The 19,969-nt window shown below is 56.3% G+C and overlaps 1 protein-coding gene across 6 annotated transcripts in view; it reads left to right on the forward strand.

Moving 5' to 3' along the window:
* The window catches only part of NAV1 (neuron navigator 1), a 294,663-nt gene that overhangs the window by 72,254 nt on the left and 202,440 nt on the right, over nucleotides 1–19,969 (forward strand). For 5 of the 6 annotated variants that reach the window (XM_073319526.2, XM_073319524.2, XM_073319528.2 and 2 more), the window contains exon 2: nucleotides 16,251–17,068. In XM_073319526.2, the coding sequence (XP_073175627.1) occupies nucleotides 16,269–17,068 (800 nt within the window). In that variant the 5' untranslated portion in view covers nucleotides 16,251–16,268. Of the gene's footprint in view, nucleotides 1–6,796; nucleotides 7,069–16,250; nucleotides 17,069–19,969 lie in introns of those variants that run through there. The other variant, XM_073319525.2, reaches the window with a different exon arrangement.

Here is a 19,969-nt window from a genome sequence, read left to right on the forward strand (position 1 = left end):
GACTCCATTTTGTCAGAGGCCCCTGTAAAGAGACGGCTAAGAACACTTTTGTGTTAACCCGACACTCCCTGTGTGTCCATCTCGTTGAGTCTCCAGCTCTCTTCCCATCTTAGCAGGAACGATCTCTCTCTCTCTCTTGCCTGCCCTTGTCTCTGCTTCCCCCTCTCCATCTGCTGTTATTTATTATTTAGTCCCGTCAACACACAATTTCATTCCGTACGAAGTGGCACAAAATAAAATTCATTGTGTTGTAATTGTAAGTGCAAAATGCTTGTAATAATCTTAGTGTGAGCACACCTCTGCCCTCTCGTGTGTGCAGCCTGAACTGCTCATTCATGGCCCTGCGTTATCCACTAGGTGACACTGCCTCCTGTCATACAGCAACGTTCCCTACTTTCCCACCGACTTCAGTCCCCGTCCCATGAGGTTAGCAGAGCACCCGTCATGACAGAATCTCATCCATTTCTCAATGCATTTACGGTGTGCCCATCACCATGCTATCTAGGCGCCAAATAGACAATTGTAAAAGCTACTTTCATCCAGCAGGCTCAGCCTTCCTGCCCCTCTGCTGCTGCTTGCAGCCCTTTCTAAGCAGGGATTTTTGTTTTCAATTGCTCCTTGCCGGGGGAAGGACTCCTGGCCGTTCCCTAGTTAAAGTCAGTGTGAGAGGGCTGGCACAGGCTGAGCATGTTGCAGTCTGGACACATCCTGATCTCCAGTGGCAGGGAGTTCCACAGCCAAAAGCTGAGCGGCGATTCCTGGGCTGTCAGCTTGGGTGGTCCCTGCTAACTGCAGCGGGCATGACGGCTTGCCTGTCCGTGACAGTTGGGTCCCACTTGTGGAAGGGATCTTCAAAAGTGACTAGTGATTTGGGCTGGTCAGTTTCTGCAAAGTGCCCAGCACCTAGCCTCTGGGAATCAGGCATCTTCGAGGTACGCAAAATCACTCTTGAAAACCGCAGCCTCCAAAGGATGAGGATCTGGCAGTGGATCTGATATTGGAGATGGAGCCAGTAGGAAGCATGACGTGACAGGCACTTATCTGTCTGTGAGGGGCAACGGGTGATTCCACGGGGCCTTTGCCACGGGCTCACACAGAGCACCTTGCAGTGGTCTAACCTGGAGGTGATGGAGGCATGAATCCTGGTGTAGTCTCCTAACCAGATGGAGACAGGCACAGCCCTGAAACGGCATTCTAGCAATCAGAGGGCACATGGCCTCAGTGGCAGGAGAGATCAAAGTTCTGGCCGAGTCCCTGAAATTCTTCCCTCATCCTCACTTCAGTTCTCTCTGGAGTATGCTTGAGCCAGCTGCTCTCCATCCATGTCCGGGTCTCGCAGAGCCCCTGTGGAATGAGCAGTCCCATTGCCGAAGGGAGAGGACTTACTGACCAGGGTGGGGGCTGCCTGCCCCTACAACTCCCAAAGCTGGGTCTGCTGCTGAGCTTTCTCCCATCTGGCCAGCTCTGACTGGTGCCTGGCTGGCAGGACCTGCCCTGGATCACAGGGCCAGACATCCGCTTCCTTTGCTTGTGTTTCATTCTGGCCCCACAGCCCCTGCAGGTCAAGACCCCCATTCCCATGAGATAGGAGCATCATGCGGTCTTTCACCTATTTCCCCTCACACCCCTCTGGGACAGGCAGCAACGCTGTTGCCCATGTTGTACAGAAGTGGAGCTCAGGCCCAGAGACCCTAAGGCCCAGATCCTCAAAGGGATTTAGGTGCCTAATTTCCTTTGAGGAGCTGGGCCTACAGGCCTGGCCCAAGGTCACACAGGGAGTCTGTGGTGGGATTGAACACAGGTCTCCTGAGTCCCGGGCTAGCTCCCTAACCACTGAGCCATGCTGCTGGCCTACCTGGGCTATGGCTGCCAGATGATGTTCCTGGCTTCCTGTCCTGCTCCAGACTCTGTTGTAGGACTTGATCCTGACCCTTCCTCAGAAGTAACATGATCCAAAACGCCTGTTCCTCAACTGGCTTCCTCTTCATCCAGCCCTTGGTCCAGCTCCCATGGTTTGCACATGCCGAGTTCTGACTCCGTCTCTTCCTGCATGGCCACTCCTTCCATGTAGCCTGCAGCTGCACCTGGTTTCCTGACTGTGCTTCTCTGCAGCTGCCACTAACGCCGTATTCCCCTTCAGCGAGATCTTGACTAAGCCCCCATCCAGCTCTCAGCTGCCTCCTTAGTCAGACTCACGTCCAATCTGCTGCCAGTCACGAACATCTCTTGCTTTTTGCTAATAGCAATTGAGAAGGGTAATGCCAAAGCAAGGGAAGGACGGCCTAGCAATTGGGGCCCTAGCCTCAAACTTGGGAAGTCCGGGGACAGTTCCTGGCTCTGCTACAGACTCGGTGTGTAACCTCAGGCAAGCCCCTTAAGCAGCCATTTCAGGAGGGCTGAGCAGCCGCAATATGCAGACTGGCTTTTGTGAGAGCTGCATGTGTTGGGTGCTGGGTGAATCTGAGCTTGAGTGTCCCAGTGGGAGCTGCTGGGTGCCGACGGCCTTTGGAAATGTGGGCCCCAGCTCCTCTCCTGTCCAAGGGTTAATGCAAGTTAAATCCATTCATGTTTCTAAAATGTGAGGGCAAGAGGGGAAGGATCAGGACCCAGATTGCCATTTTTCTTGGACCCATCGCCATGGGTCCCCAATCCCCACTGTCGTACGTGCCGCCCCGTCTCGGACTCAGCAGATTGCTCTCGCGTCTCACGCTCCTCCCCGACGTTCCCAACTTCTCACTGGCCCATGGCGCAAGAGTCCAGAAGTAGCTGCCAGTCTCCGAGTTCCTCCAGTTCATTGTGCAGGAATGGGGAGCTCCCATGCACGGGTCTCCGCAGAGCCCAGCACAGGTCTGTGCTAATGCTGGAAAGGGGCAGGGGGGTTGGACCTGGTCGGGCTTCAGCTGGGTTTGGGATTTGGCTTAAAAGCTGACTCAGGGGTTGGATTTGGGTCTCGTTTGCTGGCCTGGCCAACTCCGCCATCCTGCACAGGCCCTGTTCAGTCTGACCCAGAGCCAAAGCCCTCACTGTGGGTTTGGATTCCGGGATTTGAATCTGAGTTGCCCCCTGATTCAGTAGGGTTCAGAGTTGAGGTTCCCCAAATGGTTCAGAATTGGGTCTCTGTCTAGCTAGGCACCCAGAACTCCAAATGCCCATGCAGCCCTCGGCTGACCTGCCCCGGCCTCATACACCGGCACATCTGCTCTAGCTCTCCTGGCAACAGGCTCTTCCATGAGATCCCTGCTAACTCCTGCTTCTGTTTGGAGTACAGATACCGAGGGGATCATAGCATCCTGGAGCTGCTGGGCCAGATCCCAACCTGAGCCCAAAACACAGAGGCAGCTCTGCAAATGAAAGTTAATGGGAGGAAAGAGAGGTTACCCGAACATCTCAGAGCCCTCGGGTCAGAGAAAGGCAAGGTTTATTTGAACTGGTTCCCCCTTGCCTCTAATTAAAACTTTTGTAGCTCATAGCTCCCCATGAAGTCATTGCTACTAATGCATGGGAACACTTAGATCTTGTCTGATAAATAAGACCTTTCTTTCCGTGACTCAGTGTGTTACCCGGAGTCCCTCCGAAAGCCCTGCCAGTCGTATGATTTCGCCCTCAAGGGCCATTGAAAACTAGATTTCATGTTAATTTAGCTGAATGCAGCCTGATGAAATGAAAAGCCCGTGGATGTCGCAGGACGTGCAGGCTGGGATTTGCATTCCCTTAGCCTGCTGTGCTTTTTAAAGATTAAATACACTGCCAGTCTGATTCCTCTGATGGATTACAGATGTCCTTTCAGACGGTTTTTTTGCAATCTCTGAGCTGTAGGCCCCTGATGCACCCTGAAAGCATGACATATATTTCAGTTCTCACACAGGCTGGAGAGATTCCAAAACGGGCCTGAGCCCACCTTTTTGCGGCAGGCGACTCTCGGTTGGCTTTAGCTGGCAAACTGCGATCGTAGAAGTAGAGGAGGTTGGAGAACATCACGGCAGAGATTCCTCCAATCTTCCCTCCACCTTCCTGCTTTCCTTTTCTCTGTCTTCACAGTCTTCCAATCCCCCTTGGGAAGGGACCACGGCTGTAAACAGCCCCAGTCACAGTGTCCTGGCAACGTTGCTCATTGCGGTTTCCAAGCTGTTCACTTTAGCTGGTTCAGGAACGGACCCAGCTCTCCAGACGACCCTGTGCACAGCCCAGACAGCAGCGGATACAGAGAGCGTCCCCAGTTCCCAACCTCACATGAACCACGTGCACGAGAGTAGGGATGCTTTGGCAGCAGGGGAGAAATCCAAACTTTCCTGGTGCCGGAGGGCTCCAATAGGCCAAGTCCACCAAGAATTTTATAATAACATTTCCAGCTGGCTTCACCCCCCTGCCGCGCTCCACGGCGCTCTGCCTGCTACCTCCAGCTGACTCAGAGTTTGCTAAGGCAGCAGTTCTCACATTGTGGGTCGTGAGCCTGTTTTAATGGGGTCACCAGGGCTGGCGTTAGATTTGCTGGGGCCCGGGGCCAAAGCTCAAAGGCTTCAGCCCGGGGCGACAGGGCTCAGGCTTCAGCTTCGCCCCCCGGCCCAGGGTGGCAGGGCTCAGGCGGGCACAGGCTTCAGTCCCCCCTCCTAGAGTCCTGTAGTCATTTTTGTTGTCAGAAGGGGGTCAATAGTGGGCAGAAGGCGCAGAGCGGAGCCGGTAGCATGGTGCGAGGGGTGCACGCACAAAGGGCGTGGCTTGAGCCGTATGTCTCTCCCCTCCCGCATAGGCTTGCTTGAAATCCACGCAAGGATTTCTCTAGGCAGCTTCAGTTTACACCTATCAGCCTGTGTGCCAGCGTGGGGGCACCAAGCACTGCTCACCCTGGGGCAGGGGCAAGGGCACTTGGCATGAGGATCACCAAGCCGTGACAGAGCCCTGCAGGGGCAAGGCGTGGTCGCCGGACGGGAGGCAAAGAGAAGAACGCGGAACGGAGGCCCTCGCTTGCAGCAGCCCGCACGTGGGCCCTGCAGCAGACAGCTGGTCCCTCCAGGAGGGAGCTCTGCACGGGGCCATGGCTGATTGCACGGTGGCTCACAGAGCGCCTTGCTGCACTCACAGGCTGTGCTCTGATCACATCGCACTATACAGCCTGGTGTGGGGAGCAGCCTGTGGGGAACTTTTAGGACTGCAGGTGTGTGGGAATAACAGCCTGGCCCAAGTGTTGATCGGGCTGGCTCATCACCCATCTCAGTGCCCCCCTCCCATGCAAGCTTGGAAAGTCCCTGAGGTTCAGTCCTCCCGTGGGGCTAACTGGCCCCAGCATGGGCCGTGGCCCTGCTAAGGTGGCCGTCCTGCCCTGGGCTGTTCTCCGCTGGGTGCGCCTCCACCTAGGCTCCCCAGTTCCGGAGGGCTGAAGCCATCCCAGAGGCATTGGTTGGGGACATGTTTGAGGGCACTTGGGGCTTAGACGCCGAACCGAGCACAAGGCATGAGATTTGCCCAAGGTACGGGCACCACTTAAGTCATCAAAGCCAGCTTTGACTGGGGCCTAAGTGTGTTTCTAAGCCTGGTGCTACCCTCTCCGCCAGGGGAGTTGCCCCCAGAGAGGGGACTGGGCCCTAAGTGTTAGAGGGGAACACCCTTCAAAACTAGGGACTGGAAAACCGGTCCCCAGAAAATCAGAACCGACCCAGACCTGCTCCCAGGACTCAGGGCCGAGTGGAACCTTGAGGGAGGTTTGGAAAATTTGCTGTCACTTTTTTAAATGCAATTTTTGCAGCTGCTCCAGCCAGTCTGTGTCCCGTTTGGGACCAGCAGTCAGAGAGCCCAGATACTGCAGAGGCCTGCGCTCCCAGCCTGCAGCTCTGGAATCTCCAGGGAAACCGCAGCCTGAATTTTGGAGCCACGAGCTCTGACTAGACAGAGCCATGTGGCTGCACGCTCAGCCTGGCAGAGGCTCTGACCCTCTGGGGAAGCTCCCAAACGACAAGTCTTTTGCTCCCTTTCAATGCTCCTTATTACTCATGACGCTCTCCCACATCATTGCCCAGCTAGTCTCCTGTGCAGTGCTCCAGCTTTGTCTTTCAGTGATGGTTTCCTCACTGGCTGGGCCCAGTAAGAGGATAAGAGACCTACTACTCCTACCGCCTAAGGGAAATCGCCAGTATCACAAGTGGTGAAGGCCTTTGTTTCCTGTGCAGGAGCAGGGTTCTAGCCCCAGCTTTGCACATGCCTGTGATTTACCCACTGAGAGTATCTGTAGCACCTGGATTTGTTATCGTTGCAGGGGGGGAAACCGAGTCATGAGGCACTTAAGTGACTTGGCTGTGGCCATGCAGGAAGCCAGTGCTGGGAGCAGAACGCGGAAGCCCCTGCTCGCACCTCTAGACCCATTCTCCCTCCATGGAGACTTTCTGGGTCTGCCCTCGTGAAGCAAGCGCAGCTGGGGAAGTGAACTAGCAAGGGGAGGGATAGCTCAGTGCTTTGAGCACTGGACTGCTAAACCCAGGGTTGTGAGTTGAGGGGGCCATTTAGGGATCTGGGGCAAAAATTGGGGATTGGTCCTGCTTTGAGCAGGGGGTTGGACTAGATGACCTCCTGAGGTCCCTTCCAACCCTGATATTCTATGATTCTATGAAGAGCAGCATTCTTCGACTGCCAGGGACTCGGCACGTTCCCGCTGGCTTCCTCCTGAGTAACTAGCTCTCCCCGCCCTCCCAGATGGAGCCAGCACTGAAAGCCAAGACGGCAGCTGGGAGAACGGGTGGAGGGAAGGGAATTAAACTAGGGGAAATAGTCATAAGGGGGGGAATTAAAAACCCAAACCCAAAGAAGCCCCATTTGTAGTGAGCTCTTGAAGAAACCGACGGATCATCCAAGGGGCTGGTAATGCTGCTTCAGACAGGTTAGCAAGTGACTTATCTTAGCAGCACTGAGAGCCTCCGACTCCCTGCCCGGCTTGCAAAGCTGGAGCCAGTGTGCTGGGGAGGGATGTTTCGGTCAACGAACATCTGGTGAGAAATGGGATTTGCGTTCTCAGATTTTGCATTCCTCTGCGTACGGCCTACGGGGAGCGTGTGAGCGGAGGCCGCTTAGCCCAGGGCTCTGGTGAGTCAAACCCCCTTTCTCATTCTCCGATGCACTGTGCCTCCCGAATGCAGGCGGGTTGCACTTAGCCCCGGGCTGCAACTCAGGATGTTTGGCTAGAAGGAGCTGGGCTGCAGGGAGCTGCCGTGCTCAGGCGGGGAGCTCCCTCCCGGGAGGCTGCAGTGCAGTGGAAAGTGGCTGCAATGCAGGCGGCCCTGTGCGAGTGGAAGTAATGGGCTGCTGCAATGGGCTGCGGTCCTGGGAGCACCATTGCATTTGCTAGCGGGGCAGCGGGCTGTGACATGAAAGCTTGAGAAGTGGACAGTGGGATTAAGAAGAAAGTGACCCCCCGTGGTGGTTTATTCTTTCTTTCTCTTGTTTCCTCTCCTTTACAGCATTTGTGCGTGTAGTATCTGAGCAGTCATGAGTGGCGCCGGGAGGCTGGGAAGTGTTTCCCCCATTTTACAGATGGGGAAACTGAGGCACGGACTTGCCCACAGAACCAGGAACAGATCCTAAGTTCTAGTCCAACGCCTTCTCCACAGGCCTATCCTTCTGCTCTGTCGCATGGCAGAACGCTGCTCCTTCCACCGGCTGGGGGTCGAGGCGCAGGACAGGCCTGTGCCCACCTGCATGGTCATATTTCCTTTCGCTTCTTTTCGTTTGCATAGCCCAGCCCCTGGCCAAGCTGCGCAAACTAACCATGAGCTAGGAAAGCAAAGGGTGGATCTGGGCCAGCCTGGCTCAGCCTCTCAAAGCTACGACCTGTGTGTAGGCCCAGGGGAAAGCTGAAGCAAAGGGAGGGGCTGGGTGCGGCTCATTTGCATGTCAGCCCCCAGCAGGCTTTTTGAGCACGCCGCGTGTCCAGAATGGTTCGTGAGCTGTGAGCCCCGCTTGCGTAGACGGGGTCACTGCGCTCCAGCCTTGGGCAGGTTTCCAGCTCGGAGTTGGACAGTGAAACTCCAGTTCGCATGGGACGCAGAGCCTTATAACCCAGCGCTGATGGTGTGGGTGTGAGACTGGACAATGGGCTGGTTTGAGGGGGCAGGGGCGGAAGCTCCCTGCGAATCAGGGTGGGGGAGCAAAGGGAGGTATTGGGACTAGGCGTGGAGAGGTGGAGGGTTGGGGGTTCAGACCTGCCGCTCCCAGGCCCATGGAGAGAAATCTGGGGGCCCAGCACATCCTGTTTGCTGGGGCATCTCCCCTTGCTCCTGCACTTCATTTACACAGATGTTACAGCAGTTTCGGGGGCACATCTCAGCTCAGGGCCCTGATACAATTGTCCCCCATCCCCACTCCCTTTTCAGCCCTGCCTGGGCCCATTCTAGCCCCTCTGGGTCCCACTCCCTGCTCCCTGGCTCGATCCTGGGCACCACGGCAACTGCACCAGCTCCTCCAGGTCCCCCTGTCATCTCTGCCCTCCCCCCAGGCATGTGTGAGTCCCTGCAGTATTTCCATTGCGGAGATGCTAACCCTCCCATTCCCCTCTCCCCACCTGTGCTATCACCCCTGAGTACAATAACACCTCCTTTAGCATGCGCTCAAGGGGGTAACTAGATCATTCTTCCACAGCATTATCAGAATGTCTGGACATGCTCAGCAAAGCTTCCAGTATTAACCTTAACTCTGACCCCTGTTTCCCCTCCCCAGCCTTAACCTTAACTCTTCCCCCTGTTTCCCCTCCCCCACCACCATTCCTAACTGCAGTTGCATGGCCTCTTGCTGGCCTCGCACCTGGGTTAGGAGGGTTGTGCCAAGAGGGTCAGGTAGGAGTAGGGGGAACCTGTATGTTCCATGTAGCTATTCTAGTGTCACCCAGTGGTGGAGGAGTCTGTGTGCGGGTGGATGCTACTGGCTAGGCCATCAAGAGCCGTGGCACCTTATCCTCGCCCTCGTTGGCTCTGAGGCTGGCTGTGGCAGAGGGGCCGTGCTCCAGTGGGGAGAGCATCTGAGTGGAAGTCAGGGGCCCCGAGCTCGCTTCTCAGAGGGGGCGATTCCCACCTGCACTCTGCAGAAGGTGCTGCACAAGTGCTGAGGATAGCTGCGCGGCACATCCGGGCCTGTGTGTTCCGCCATGTTGGCGGAGGAATTTCCTTAGCTCCTGCCCTGCCCCTCTGTGGGTTATTTACCCTCATGCAGAAAAGGCACCAGGCAGGTGCAGTGTGCTGTGGGATGAGGATGCTGGCCTGGCTCCTGTTACACAAGGCTATAGTCATTGCACATTGGCCTAACCGATAGAGCACTGGATTTAGGGCCACAACCTTGTGGCTCTGGTCTCCTGTGGGATCATTAGGTGCTACTGGAATAGAAATAATGCTAAGGTGCAAGGCAGTGGAGAATCAAGCTGCCCTAACAGCCTGGTGCTTTGCATGCGACATCCTCAGCTGCAACTCCAAGAGATCAGCATCCAAGCAGGAGAGACCACCTGCTTTGCATTGGAGTGGGTCAGAGGCTGGCTGGGAATGCAAGAACAGGGTGCCCGTGAGCTGCTTGTATCCACCTCACCACCTGCCCTTTGTCCCCCAGCAGAGGCGGGGGAAATGGGCAGCCAAGGTTTCAGGGACGGGAAGCATTACTGCAGGCCAGCTGTGGCTGGCAGGCTTCCCAGCTGTGCTCCGCAAGGCCTGTAATCTGAGCGCATTCCCAGGACCGGCAGAGGGCTTCCCTGCACATCTGTCCTGGGCGGTGCTTGGACAGGACAAGAAAGAGGCTCTTAAGCAGGGGAAAGTTTCCCCGCCAGCCTGTGCTGGGGAGTGCATTATTCCAGGCCCTGCAGGCCCTGCCTAATGATGCTCAGGCTAGGAAACTACAGGGATGCGATGAGACAGACACCCGGGCCAGGCTCAGGGAGAGCGAACAGCTCCGCCTGCCTGCCCCTCCTCCAGCGCAGCGAGAGCTAGAAGGCTGGAACAGGCAGTGTCAGCAAGCAGCAGGTCCCAGCTAACAGCATCTCCCGGGGGTCACTAGGACAGGGGAGACTCCCAGCGCTCACGCACAGGAGGAAGGCCAGATGTAGGACAGGGCTGTCCAGTGCAAGGTCCTCCATCGAGAAGGAAGACATGCAGGCCAGACCTACAGACTGGGGGGGTTGTGTCCTGGAAAGCAGGGACTCAGACAATCTTTAGTGGGGCCAGAGTGGACCAGCAATGGAACACGAGTGCCCAGCGAGACGCTGTGGCCAAGAGCACGACTGCGATATCTGAGCGTTTCAACGGGAGCGGTGAGCAGGAGCAGGAAGGCGACTTTACCTCTGTGTGCGGCTCTGGGGAGACCAACACTGAAACGCTGCGTCCAGTTGTGGGGCCCACGGTTTTTGAAAGGACGCTGCAAAATGGGAGCGGGCGCAGAAAAGAGCCACCAAAATGATTCAAGGGCTGGAGAAAATGCTGGACAACAACAGACTTGCTGTGCTCAGGCTGTTTAGATGATCAAAAAGAAGAGTGAGTGGTGCTGAGTGTAAATACCTTCCCGGGGAGAACACAACAGGATTACGGGGCTCTGCCATCAAGCAGAGAAAGGCAGAAGGAGAGTCAGTGGCTGGAAGCTGAAGCCAGACAAAGTACCAGTATTTAACCGTGAGTCATTGGAACAAACTCCCCAGGGAAGCGGTGGAGTCTCCATCTCTCGATGTCTTTAGATCCGGCCAGGACACCTTTCTGTTGAGCTCAGCACAGGGGCAACTGGGGGAAATTTCCTGGCAGGAGGTCAGACAACGTGAGCTAATGGTCCCTTCTGGCCTTCAACACTGTGAATCTCTGGCTGCAGCGGCTGGTGACAGGCCTGTAGCCTCCAGGGAATCGGCTCCAAAGCAGCCCACATCAGGGGTGGAAAGTTGTTCCCCGCTTTAGATGTGGTTAACGCACCAGACACAGCCCCTGTGAAATGAGCTGTCAGGTTTCAGACCACATCACAGTCACTGCTAATTGGGTGCCTTAGAGGGCGTCTCCGCCGAGAGACCAAGGGGGGACCGAGCCAGGCAGACCCCCAGGCCCTCTTGGCCCTAGACGTCGTCCCTCCAGCATAGCATGCGGGAAGCTCGCACTGATATGTGCTGCAGTTGTTCCAGAGACGTACAGAGACCATCAGGCTCTTCTCCTGGCCCCGTTACGTTCACACGTGCACCAGTTCTCCCAGACCAACAGGTGCCAGCCCCCTTCCTCGTGCATGCCACGTGCTGGTATAATCGTGCAAAGCGCGCCGAGCCCATCCTGGTTCCGCACTGAAGGGAGAGATTCACCCGGATGCCTCCTCCGGGCTTGACGAGAACGAGTGTGAAATCGATTGAACAGGCCGCAAAGGAAGTGCAGCCAGGCTGAATAGCAGGAGCAATAAGAGCAGCAGGGCTCCAAAAGATAATGAGAGAAGAGCCTGCCATAGGCACCCTCCCCACGGCATGCGGCGAGTTAGCAAAGCCGTCTGCCCCTCTGCTCAGAAATGCTCCTTTACTAACTGGATCCTGCTCATTGATGCGACTCGATGCCATGTGAATGTGGGGATCTCCAAACATGATCTGCAATCTCCCAACACCCCCTGCTGCCCTGAGAACACCCTTTCGCCACCCTGCACGTCTTGAATTGCTTTCATCTCGAGCATGTAAGCTGACCCCAGGAGCAAGGGTTAATGTAAACCGCCAGCTTGTGGTGGGCCAGTTCCAAGCTGATGTGTGGAGTGAGTTGGACTCCTCGGTCCCCATTCTGCCGTCAGTTCTGACCCCCCAACGCTGAGGGCCCAACGCAGCCTTTCATACTAACTGACCCTCCCTAGGACTCCGATGGGCCAGTGCACTCCCACTTACCAACAGGGAGGCTGGCAGCTGGCATACCACGAAGGCAGAGCATGCTGCTGTTACCCCTTTTCACCCGTGCAGTTGGCCAAAGTTTGTGGGGTCCGGCAGGTTGTTTTCGCTAGGAGGAGAAAGTGATGGTGGAGTCGGGTATTATGGTTGACAACCTCCCAGGATTGGCCTGGAGTCTCCTGGAATTGGCGTTGATCTCCTAGTGACTGTTGAAAGCAATCCGGGAGATTTTAATTGGATATTTTAAGAAAATGACATTAAGTCATGTTGGGTGGTGGGGGGGGGTGGGAATTTCCCGGAATAGCTTCAGTCAGAGTTGGCAACCCTATCGGGTATCCTTGGCACAGTGATGTTGATTTACAAGAACGTACATAAAGTCCTGTTTCCCTGAACACAGCAGGACTCAAACTCTAGGAGTTAGTTTCTTTGCTCACATCTCCAGCCCCCTTTCAGCCAATACTCAGCCTAAAAGCTCTCCCTCTAGGCTTTTCTCAGGGTCACACTCCCAGGGCTTGTTTAGGTTGTGTCTGAAACTTCCTTGCTGCCTTCTCCTTCCTTCTTCGGTGTGTCTCCCCTTCTCTCTCCCACATACCCCCACCTCCAGCCAAAACCCTCCACCTGCATCGTGCCAGTTGCTGAGCCCACTCAGGTGTGCCTTACCTTTGTTTTTGGGTGCTGACCTGCCTGCGTTTTGGTTTGAAGCCCCCTTCTGTACTTGAATTTTATCCCGCAGGCTACACTCTACACTCTCCAGTTTCACCCAGCCCCACCAGGCCATCACATGCTTTACGGGGGGGCGGGGGTGGAACCTGCATTCACTTACTCCCTTCTGTTAGCTGCTTCCTCTGCTACGCTCCCCACCTCCATTTATCACATACACACTCGTAGGCCCTGTCTCTGTCTGCTGTACTTGAAGCTGCTCATGGCTGGCTCAGGACACAGTGGGTGTCCCCATGCCACCTGGTTAATACGCCATTAGCATCCACAGCGCTAACCTTGCATTGCCCCAGGCGCTGCTGGCCTCGTTCTCCGGAGGGTGGTGCTATGGGTCACGGGTGAAATAGACCATACGGGGCAGGTTTTCCAATGAGCTCGGCATGCTGGGGGCTGAGCTCTTCTGCAGACCTGCTTCCATGTGTGCAAGGCCCCCAAGTAAGCAGGTGGCCTTTCCTACCAATGGGAGCATGTCTGATAGAACCCAGTGGAGTGGACCAGTCTGGGGGTGGCAGTGATATAGGTTAATCTGTTTGCAATAAATCAGCTCTTGCTCTGCTTAATTCTCTGCCGAGCTAGGTGTTCAGGGCACAAGGCAGTCAGCTCCTCTTCAGGGCAGCATATAAGGACTCCAGGGGCTAAACAGCGATGGAGTTTAGGGTCAGCCGTCCTCTTTTTAGGTGAATTACGGCACAGAGTGATTGACAGCTGTCTTGCAAACCTGCCTGCGTGAAGGAAATCAAGAGGAGATCTGTTCCCTGGCCTGTGCTCGGTGGAGGCTGCCTGCTCTGGGATCATGGCCCCAGGGGCAAACCACAATTCAGATTAAGATACAAAATAATAACGTCACTAGGAGTTTTATTGGATCCCTGAAGCAGAGCAGGTGCTGGGAGGCGGAAAGGCTATCCCCTGTTTTTGTTCTGCGTCTGTGCCCCCAGCCTGGTTAAGGCCAAGTTTCCTATTTGGGCACTTCTTGTTAGACCCCTAAATAAGAGGCCTGATTTCTGTCTATGTAGATATTTGCTCTGTCGTTGTAGGATCCGAGCAGCTCACCATCAATGGCTTAACACTCACATGTCCCAGGAGGTAGGGGAGTTATGCTCTAGGGATTATTGTGGGGCAGTTCTCTGGCCTGCGCTATACAGGGGTCAGACTAGATGATCACACTGGTCCCTTCGGGCTTTGGAATCTATGAAGCTGGTTTCACAGCCATGGAACTGCTGCACAGGGTAGGTGAAGTGATTTGCCTCGATTGGAACCCAGGTCTCTGGGGGCCCATCAGGCCTGCGTCAGAGCTGAGCTGTGCTAAACCCAACCTCTGCTGGACCCTGTGCCAGGTACAGCGGGAGTCTCCTGCCGCTGGGGCCGGGTGGCCCTGAATCAGAGATCCCAGTCAGCCTCGGGCAGCTGCCTCTCTCTGCTATGTCTGAGCTTGGGGGCGGATCAGAGGCCAGTCTGACGCTGCTGGGGTCGGACCCGCCTGCACCAGGTCTGGTTCAGTGCGTGCAGGCAACTTGGGACGTGCAGCACGCGAGATCCCCAGAACGGTCGCAAATCCTGTCTCCCGGAAGCCCTTGGAGAACCCACGCAGTGTGATACCAGCCTCTCTCTTCAGTCTGATAGGCCCAGCTGAGAGTTTCTCTGTTGCCTGCAGTTAGCCAGCTGGCAGTGCCCACCCAGGTGTGCTTTAATACGCTAGTTTATGGTGGGTAGAGGCTGTTACGCATCCCGGGACACTTCGTAGAGTTCAGTGATAAATACGGGAAAGAGGAGAGAGCCTCGGAGGCAGAGACCAGGGAGAAGAGCTGGGTGTTCAGATGAGATTTAGACAGAGATGGCCAGCGCAGGAGCTCTGGGGAGGTGCAATGCTGCAGTGGAGAATGCTCTTGCACCCCGTCAGGGAAGAGGCTGGCACTAGCTGAGCAGAGCAAGCCTGGGTCCTGGCAGGAGACACAGGGAGCTTGGAAGCTGAGCAGAGCACTAGATCCTGGTAGCATTCACCTGCTCTGGCTGAGTGTTTACAGCTGATTTCACAGAGAGTGAGAGAGTGCTTTGCACTTAGGGCTCTTCAGATCTGTTGTTGCTTTGAACCCCAAACCGGGTCGTGACCTCAATTTCCTGTAATCTGACTAAAGTGCTGGGGGGAGCGATATGGACTCCGGGCGGCTTCTTAATGGAAACTGAATTCTTGCAATCGTTTCATCTGCCCGTTTTTCTCCAGCATATGAAAGGAATTCCTCTCGGCCACTCGAGGGCTCAGACGGTGACCTGTTCTGTGTGGCTGGGCCTCATCCCCTGCTTTCAGGGGCAAGGCACCATAGGGGGCAGGTGAGAATCTCCCTGAAATGTGGCTCAAGTGAGGAGATGGAGAGGAATCATGTAGAAATGGATAATCAGGGAAATGGCCATTGCGTTCTGGCCACTGTACTGGGGTCCTCCCCCCCGCCCCCACAGCACTGTGACAAGGGGAACCTCAAAAACAGCACTGGGACCCAGCTCCAGGCAACAGACCTGGATCCCAGCTTTCCCGGAGGTCTGTGGGGTGTGGATGACAAAGGGAGCTTTGTTCAGACCCATCCACAAGACGGGGGCCAGCTGCAAGTTGTGAATCTGGAGTTGGACGTCTCCAAAGTTTTAGGTGGGTTTGGATCTGGGAGAGGGTTGGTGCATGTGATGCTATGTTTGCTTGCAATATATTACCAAACCTCTAGGTGTCTCTGTGCTGTGTAGTGTCCAGAGAGGGTATGGTCCATGGTGAATGAGCACAACAAAGCTGGAGCTCAAGCTGTGTGGAAGATTGTTTGTGTCTGTAGTTGTAGCTAGGATACCAGTTTAAGAAAGACTGTGATGCCATAGGCCAGAGACATGATCTATGCTATCTCTGCTCCAAAGGTTTGGTGGAAATCACCTATAAGAATGGATCTTAAATGTTTCTGAATGAAGTAACCCTCTTTTTAGTGCTTCCTGCTGATGTTTCCTGCTTCTGTCTAAGCCAGAAGCATCCCAGGTACAGCCCCTCTTGCAGTTGATTGGGATGGGCTTTTAAACCAGGGCCAGTGGTCTATCCTTGTGGGGATGGGGTAGGCAGGGCTGATGAGCGATGCTGTCACTGCCATGAGATCGGATCCAGAGGGCAGCACTGGGGGTCCTGGCAAGTTGACTGCAGGGTCCTGTGTGCCGGAGGACACCCCTGTGCTCATGAGAGAAGCAGGGCCCCTGAGCCAGCTCCCCTCGGCTGGGCCAGCTCAGGGTCCCCAAGGAGCGGTGCCCTGTCTGTGATCATGCTCTCTCCGGGCTATAGCCAGGCAGAAACTACAGCCTCTCCGTTGCCTGGATTCTGCAGTCAGTTCCCCAAGGTCCAAGCAGAGCTCCAAAAATACAGTCCCGGGGTAAAGGATCCGGGGTAAATGGCTGGGGCTGACAGGGACCCCATCCCCTCCAGCAGGGTGGGCTGGAGAGGGGGAGCCTATTATGCAGATCTTTAAGGGATCCTGAGGCCAAGGAAAGGATCCTGTTGCCAATGGGCAAGGTCACGGGTCTCCTCATTAGTCCAAACCCCAGCAGTTCCTCTGTTCCCCCTAGTCTGAGCACCACGCTGCCTGAGGGGCCCCTCTTGCACCCCGTCTAGGAGCATCTCCCCCATTTGCCCCCAAGCCCAGCCTTAATCTGCTCTGCTTTTCTCTTCCCTCCCCAGCCCGCAGACCCTCTGACGATGAATGGGACGGCCAACGTGAACGTGACTGGCCGGAGCCATTATGCGTCTGCTATCCCAGTGCCCCGCACCATGTCCCAGAGCAAGCTGCCCCCGAGGCAGAGCAGCTTGGGGGCCCCCCCTTCCCAGCGGGCGGCATCACCACGGCCGGGGAAGGCTCCAGGCTGCATTGGCAGTCCGGCAGCCAAAGGCTCCAAGCCCAAGAGCCTTTCTAAAGCCCCCGTGGAGGCCGGGCCTGGGCCGGAGACAGCAGAGGCATCGGAGTGCAAAAGGGCTGACGGGGTGGAGTCTGGGCTCAGCCAGAGCACTAGGACTCCAGGCAGCAGCCCCCGGGGGGGGCCAAAGGCGACACCTCGAGCGACGGGGGCTCCGAAGAAGGCTCTGGTTCAAGGGACAGAGAGAGAGAAGGAGAGTCCGAAGCCCGGAGAGGCCTACAGCAGCCACGGCACCAAGAAGGGCTCAGGGAAGCCGAGTGGCGCTGCCGAGCTGGCCAAGACCCCTCACCTGCAGGGGAAGAGCCCGTCTCGCTTCAGCCTGTGCAGTGAGTCTGGGCTGGCCAGCGTCCCAGAAGGATCCAGTGCCAAGAGGCCCCAGAGCTGCCCGGTGAAAGGCCAGTGGGTGTCGGAAGCCCTCTGGAAAGGCAGCGGGGTGCCCAAGGCAGCCAGGGGTGAGGACAAGTCCCCGGGGATCTCACTGGGCACCAGCAGCCCCATGCAGAATAAGGAGCCGGCCATCAGCTTCTCCTCAGTCCCGCAGCAAAGTCACCCGGCCACTGCCACCGTGGCACCCTTCCACTACCGGTGAGTTCCCTGCCCAACAGTGTGCAGGGCACGGGGCTCCTCTGCGGGCAGGGGCATCTCATCTTCCCCTCCCCTGACTCTTCCCACCCCACACAAACCACGGGGCCATCTTCCCGTGCCCCTCATTGGCACTGGGAGCATTTGCGGGGGTAGGGTAGGCTAACACCATGGAGCTTGGGGGTGGCTTTCAGAGATCAACATGAGGAATGTGGGGCTCAGTCCGTGCACGGGGTGGGGGCTGGGCACACTCAGTGAGCGGTTGTGGGGGGAGGCAAACAGGGTGAGGGGTTGGGCAAATACAGAGGGGGGGGCTGGGGTTGCTAACTGTCTAATTGCACAAACCCAAACATCCTTGCTCTGCCCTGCCACGCCCCTTGCCTGAGGTCCCACCCCCTCACTCCATCCCCCCTCCATCTGTCACTCGCTGTCCCCCACCCTCACTCACTTTTACCAGGCTGAGGCAGAGGGTTGGGGTGCGGAAGGGGGTGCGGGATCTGGGAGAGAGTTTGGTTGCGGGAGGGGGCTCAGGGCTGGGGCAGGGGGTTGGAGTGCAGGAGCGGGTACACGCTCTGGGAGGGAGTTTGAATGTGGGAGGGGGCTCAGGGCTGGGGCAGGGGGCTAGGGTGCAGGAGGAGGTGAGAGGTGCAGACTCTGGGATGGAGTTTGGGTGAGGGGGGCTCAGGGCTGGGGCAGGGGGTTGGGTGTAGGAGGGAGTTTGGGTTGTGGGCTCCAGCCGGGCAGCGCTTACCTCAGGCAACTCCTGAAAGCGACCGGCATGTCCGGCTCCTAGGCTCAGGGGCAGCCAGGCGGCTCTGCACCCTGCCCCTGCCTGCAGGCACCGCCCCTGCAACTGCCATTGGTCGAAGTTCCTGGCCAGTGGGAGCTGTGGAGTCAGTGCCCAGGGCAGGGATGGCACGCAGAGGCTCCCTGGCTGTCCCTGTGCCTAGGAGCTAGACAGATGTGCCGACCCCTTCCAGGAGCTGCGCAGAGCCAGGGCAGGCAGGGAGCCTGCCTTAGCCCCGTTGTGCTGCCAACCAGACGTTTAGGGACCTAAAATCTCCCAGTTTGGCTTCTGTAGCCACCGGGAGATCGAGGCCCATTCTGGGAGACTCCCGACCAATCCAGGAGGGTTGGCAACCCTAGGGGGGCCCAGAGTCGTGGTGGGGATTGGAGGTGGGGTGGGGGTTGGGTGCACACAGTGAGTGGGCAGGGTGGGGGTTGGGCATGTACAGTCGTGGTGGGGTTGGGCTGGGCACGGACAGTGAGGGGCCCTGGGGGGCTGCTCCTGCTGGTCACCCCTGTCATTCTCACGCTCTGCCTGCCACAATCGTGCCTCAAGTCTTGGTGGTTGAAAGCAGGGGGGAGCAGGTCTGAAAGCAGGGGGAGCTCTGTCCTGCCCTGCTGGAGGGGAGAGAGCTGCGCTCATAGAATCATAGAATCATAGAATATCAGGGTTGGAAGGGACCCCAGAAGGTCATCTAGTCCAACCCCCTGCTCAAAGCAGGACCAATTCCCAGTTAAATCATCCCAGCCAGGGCTTTGTCAAGCCTGACCTTAAAAACCTCTAAGGAAGGAGATTCTACCACCTCCCTAGGTAACGCATTCCAGTGTTTCACCACCCTCTTAGTGAAAAAGTTTTTCCTAATATCCAATCTAAACCTCCCCCACTGCAACTTGAGACCATTACTCCTCGTTCTGTCATCTGCTACCATTGAGAACAGTCTAGAGCCATCCTCTTTGGAACCCCCTTTCAGGTAGTTGAAAGCAGCTATCAAATCCCCCCTCATTCTTCTCTTCTGCAGGCTAAACAATCCCAGCTCCCTCAGCCTCTCCTCATAACTCATGTGTTCCAGTCCCCTAATCATTTTTGTTGCCCTTCGCTGGACTCTCTCCAATTTATCCACATCCTTCTTGAAGTGTGGGGCCCAAAACTGGACACAGTACTCCAGATGAGGCCTCACCAATGTTGAATAGAGGGGAACGATCACGTCCCTCGATCTGCTCGCTATGCCCCTACTTATACATCCCAAAATGCCATTGGCCTTCTTGGCAACAAGGGCACACTGCTGACTCATATCCAGCTTCTCGTCCACTGTCACCCCTAGGTCCTTTTCCGCAGAACTGCTGCCTAGCCATTCGGTCCCTAGTCTGTAGCTGTGCATTGGGTTCTTCCGTCCTAAGTGCAGGACCCTGCACTTATCCTTATTGAACCTCATCAGATTTCTTTTGGCCCAATCCTCCAATTTGTCTAGGTCCTTCTGTATCCTATCCCTCCCCTCCAGCGTATCTACCACTCCTCCCAGTTTAGTATCATCCGCAAATTTGCTGAGAGTGCAATCCACACCATCTTCCAGATCATTTATGAAGATATTGAATAAAACCGGCCCCAGGACCGACCCTTGGGGCACTCCACTTGATACCGGCTGCCAACTAGACATGGAGCCATTGATCACTACCCGTTGAGCCCGACAATTTAGCCAGCTTTCTACCCACCTTATAGTGCATTCATCCAGCCCATACTTCCTTAACTTGCTGACAAGAATACTATGGGAGACCGTGTCAAAAGCTTTGCTAAAGTCAAGAAACAATACATCCACTGCTTTCCGGAAGCATCCCTCCCCCACCCCCCGCCGTGGTGTCGATCCCAGCCACGCTCGCAGGAGCCATGCACCGAACTCTATCCCATAACAGCTGCACCCGAGGGACAGTCCCACAGACTCCTGGGGGTGGGGAGGGGGGCGGCGTCCAGCTGGGCAGCATCAGAGGAGCTCGGATGAGTCTTTGCGGCTGGGTCTGTCCTGTGTGGTTAAACAGCTGGATCCTTCCCACGCTTCCCAGCGGCCCACATCGTTTCAGCTCCCCATTCGATACTCCCTGCCCCCTTAGCCGGTGCAGTCAGAC

The sequence above is a fragment of the Lepidochelys kempii genome, chromosome 21 (assembly GCF_965140285.1).
Source record: "Lepidochelys kempii isolate rLepKem1 chromosome 21, rLepKem1.hap1, whole genome shotgun sequence".
In the NCBI taxonomy this organism is placed as follows: Eukaryota; Metazoa; Chordata; order Testudines; family Cheloniidae; genus Lepidochelys; species Lepidochelys kempii.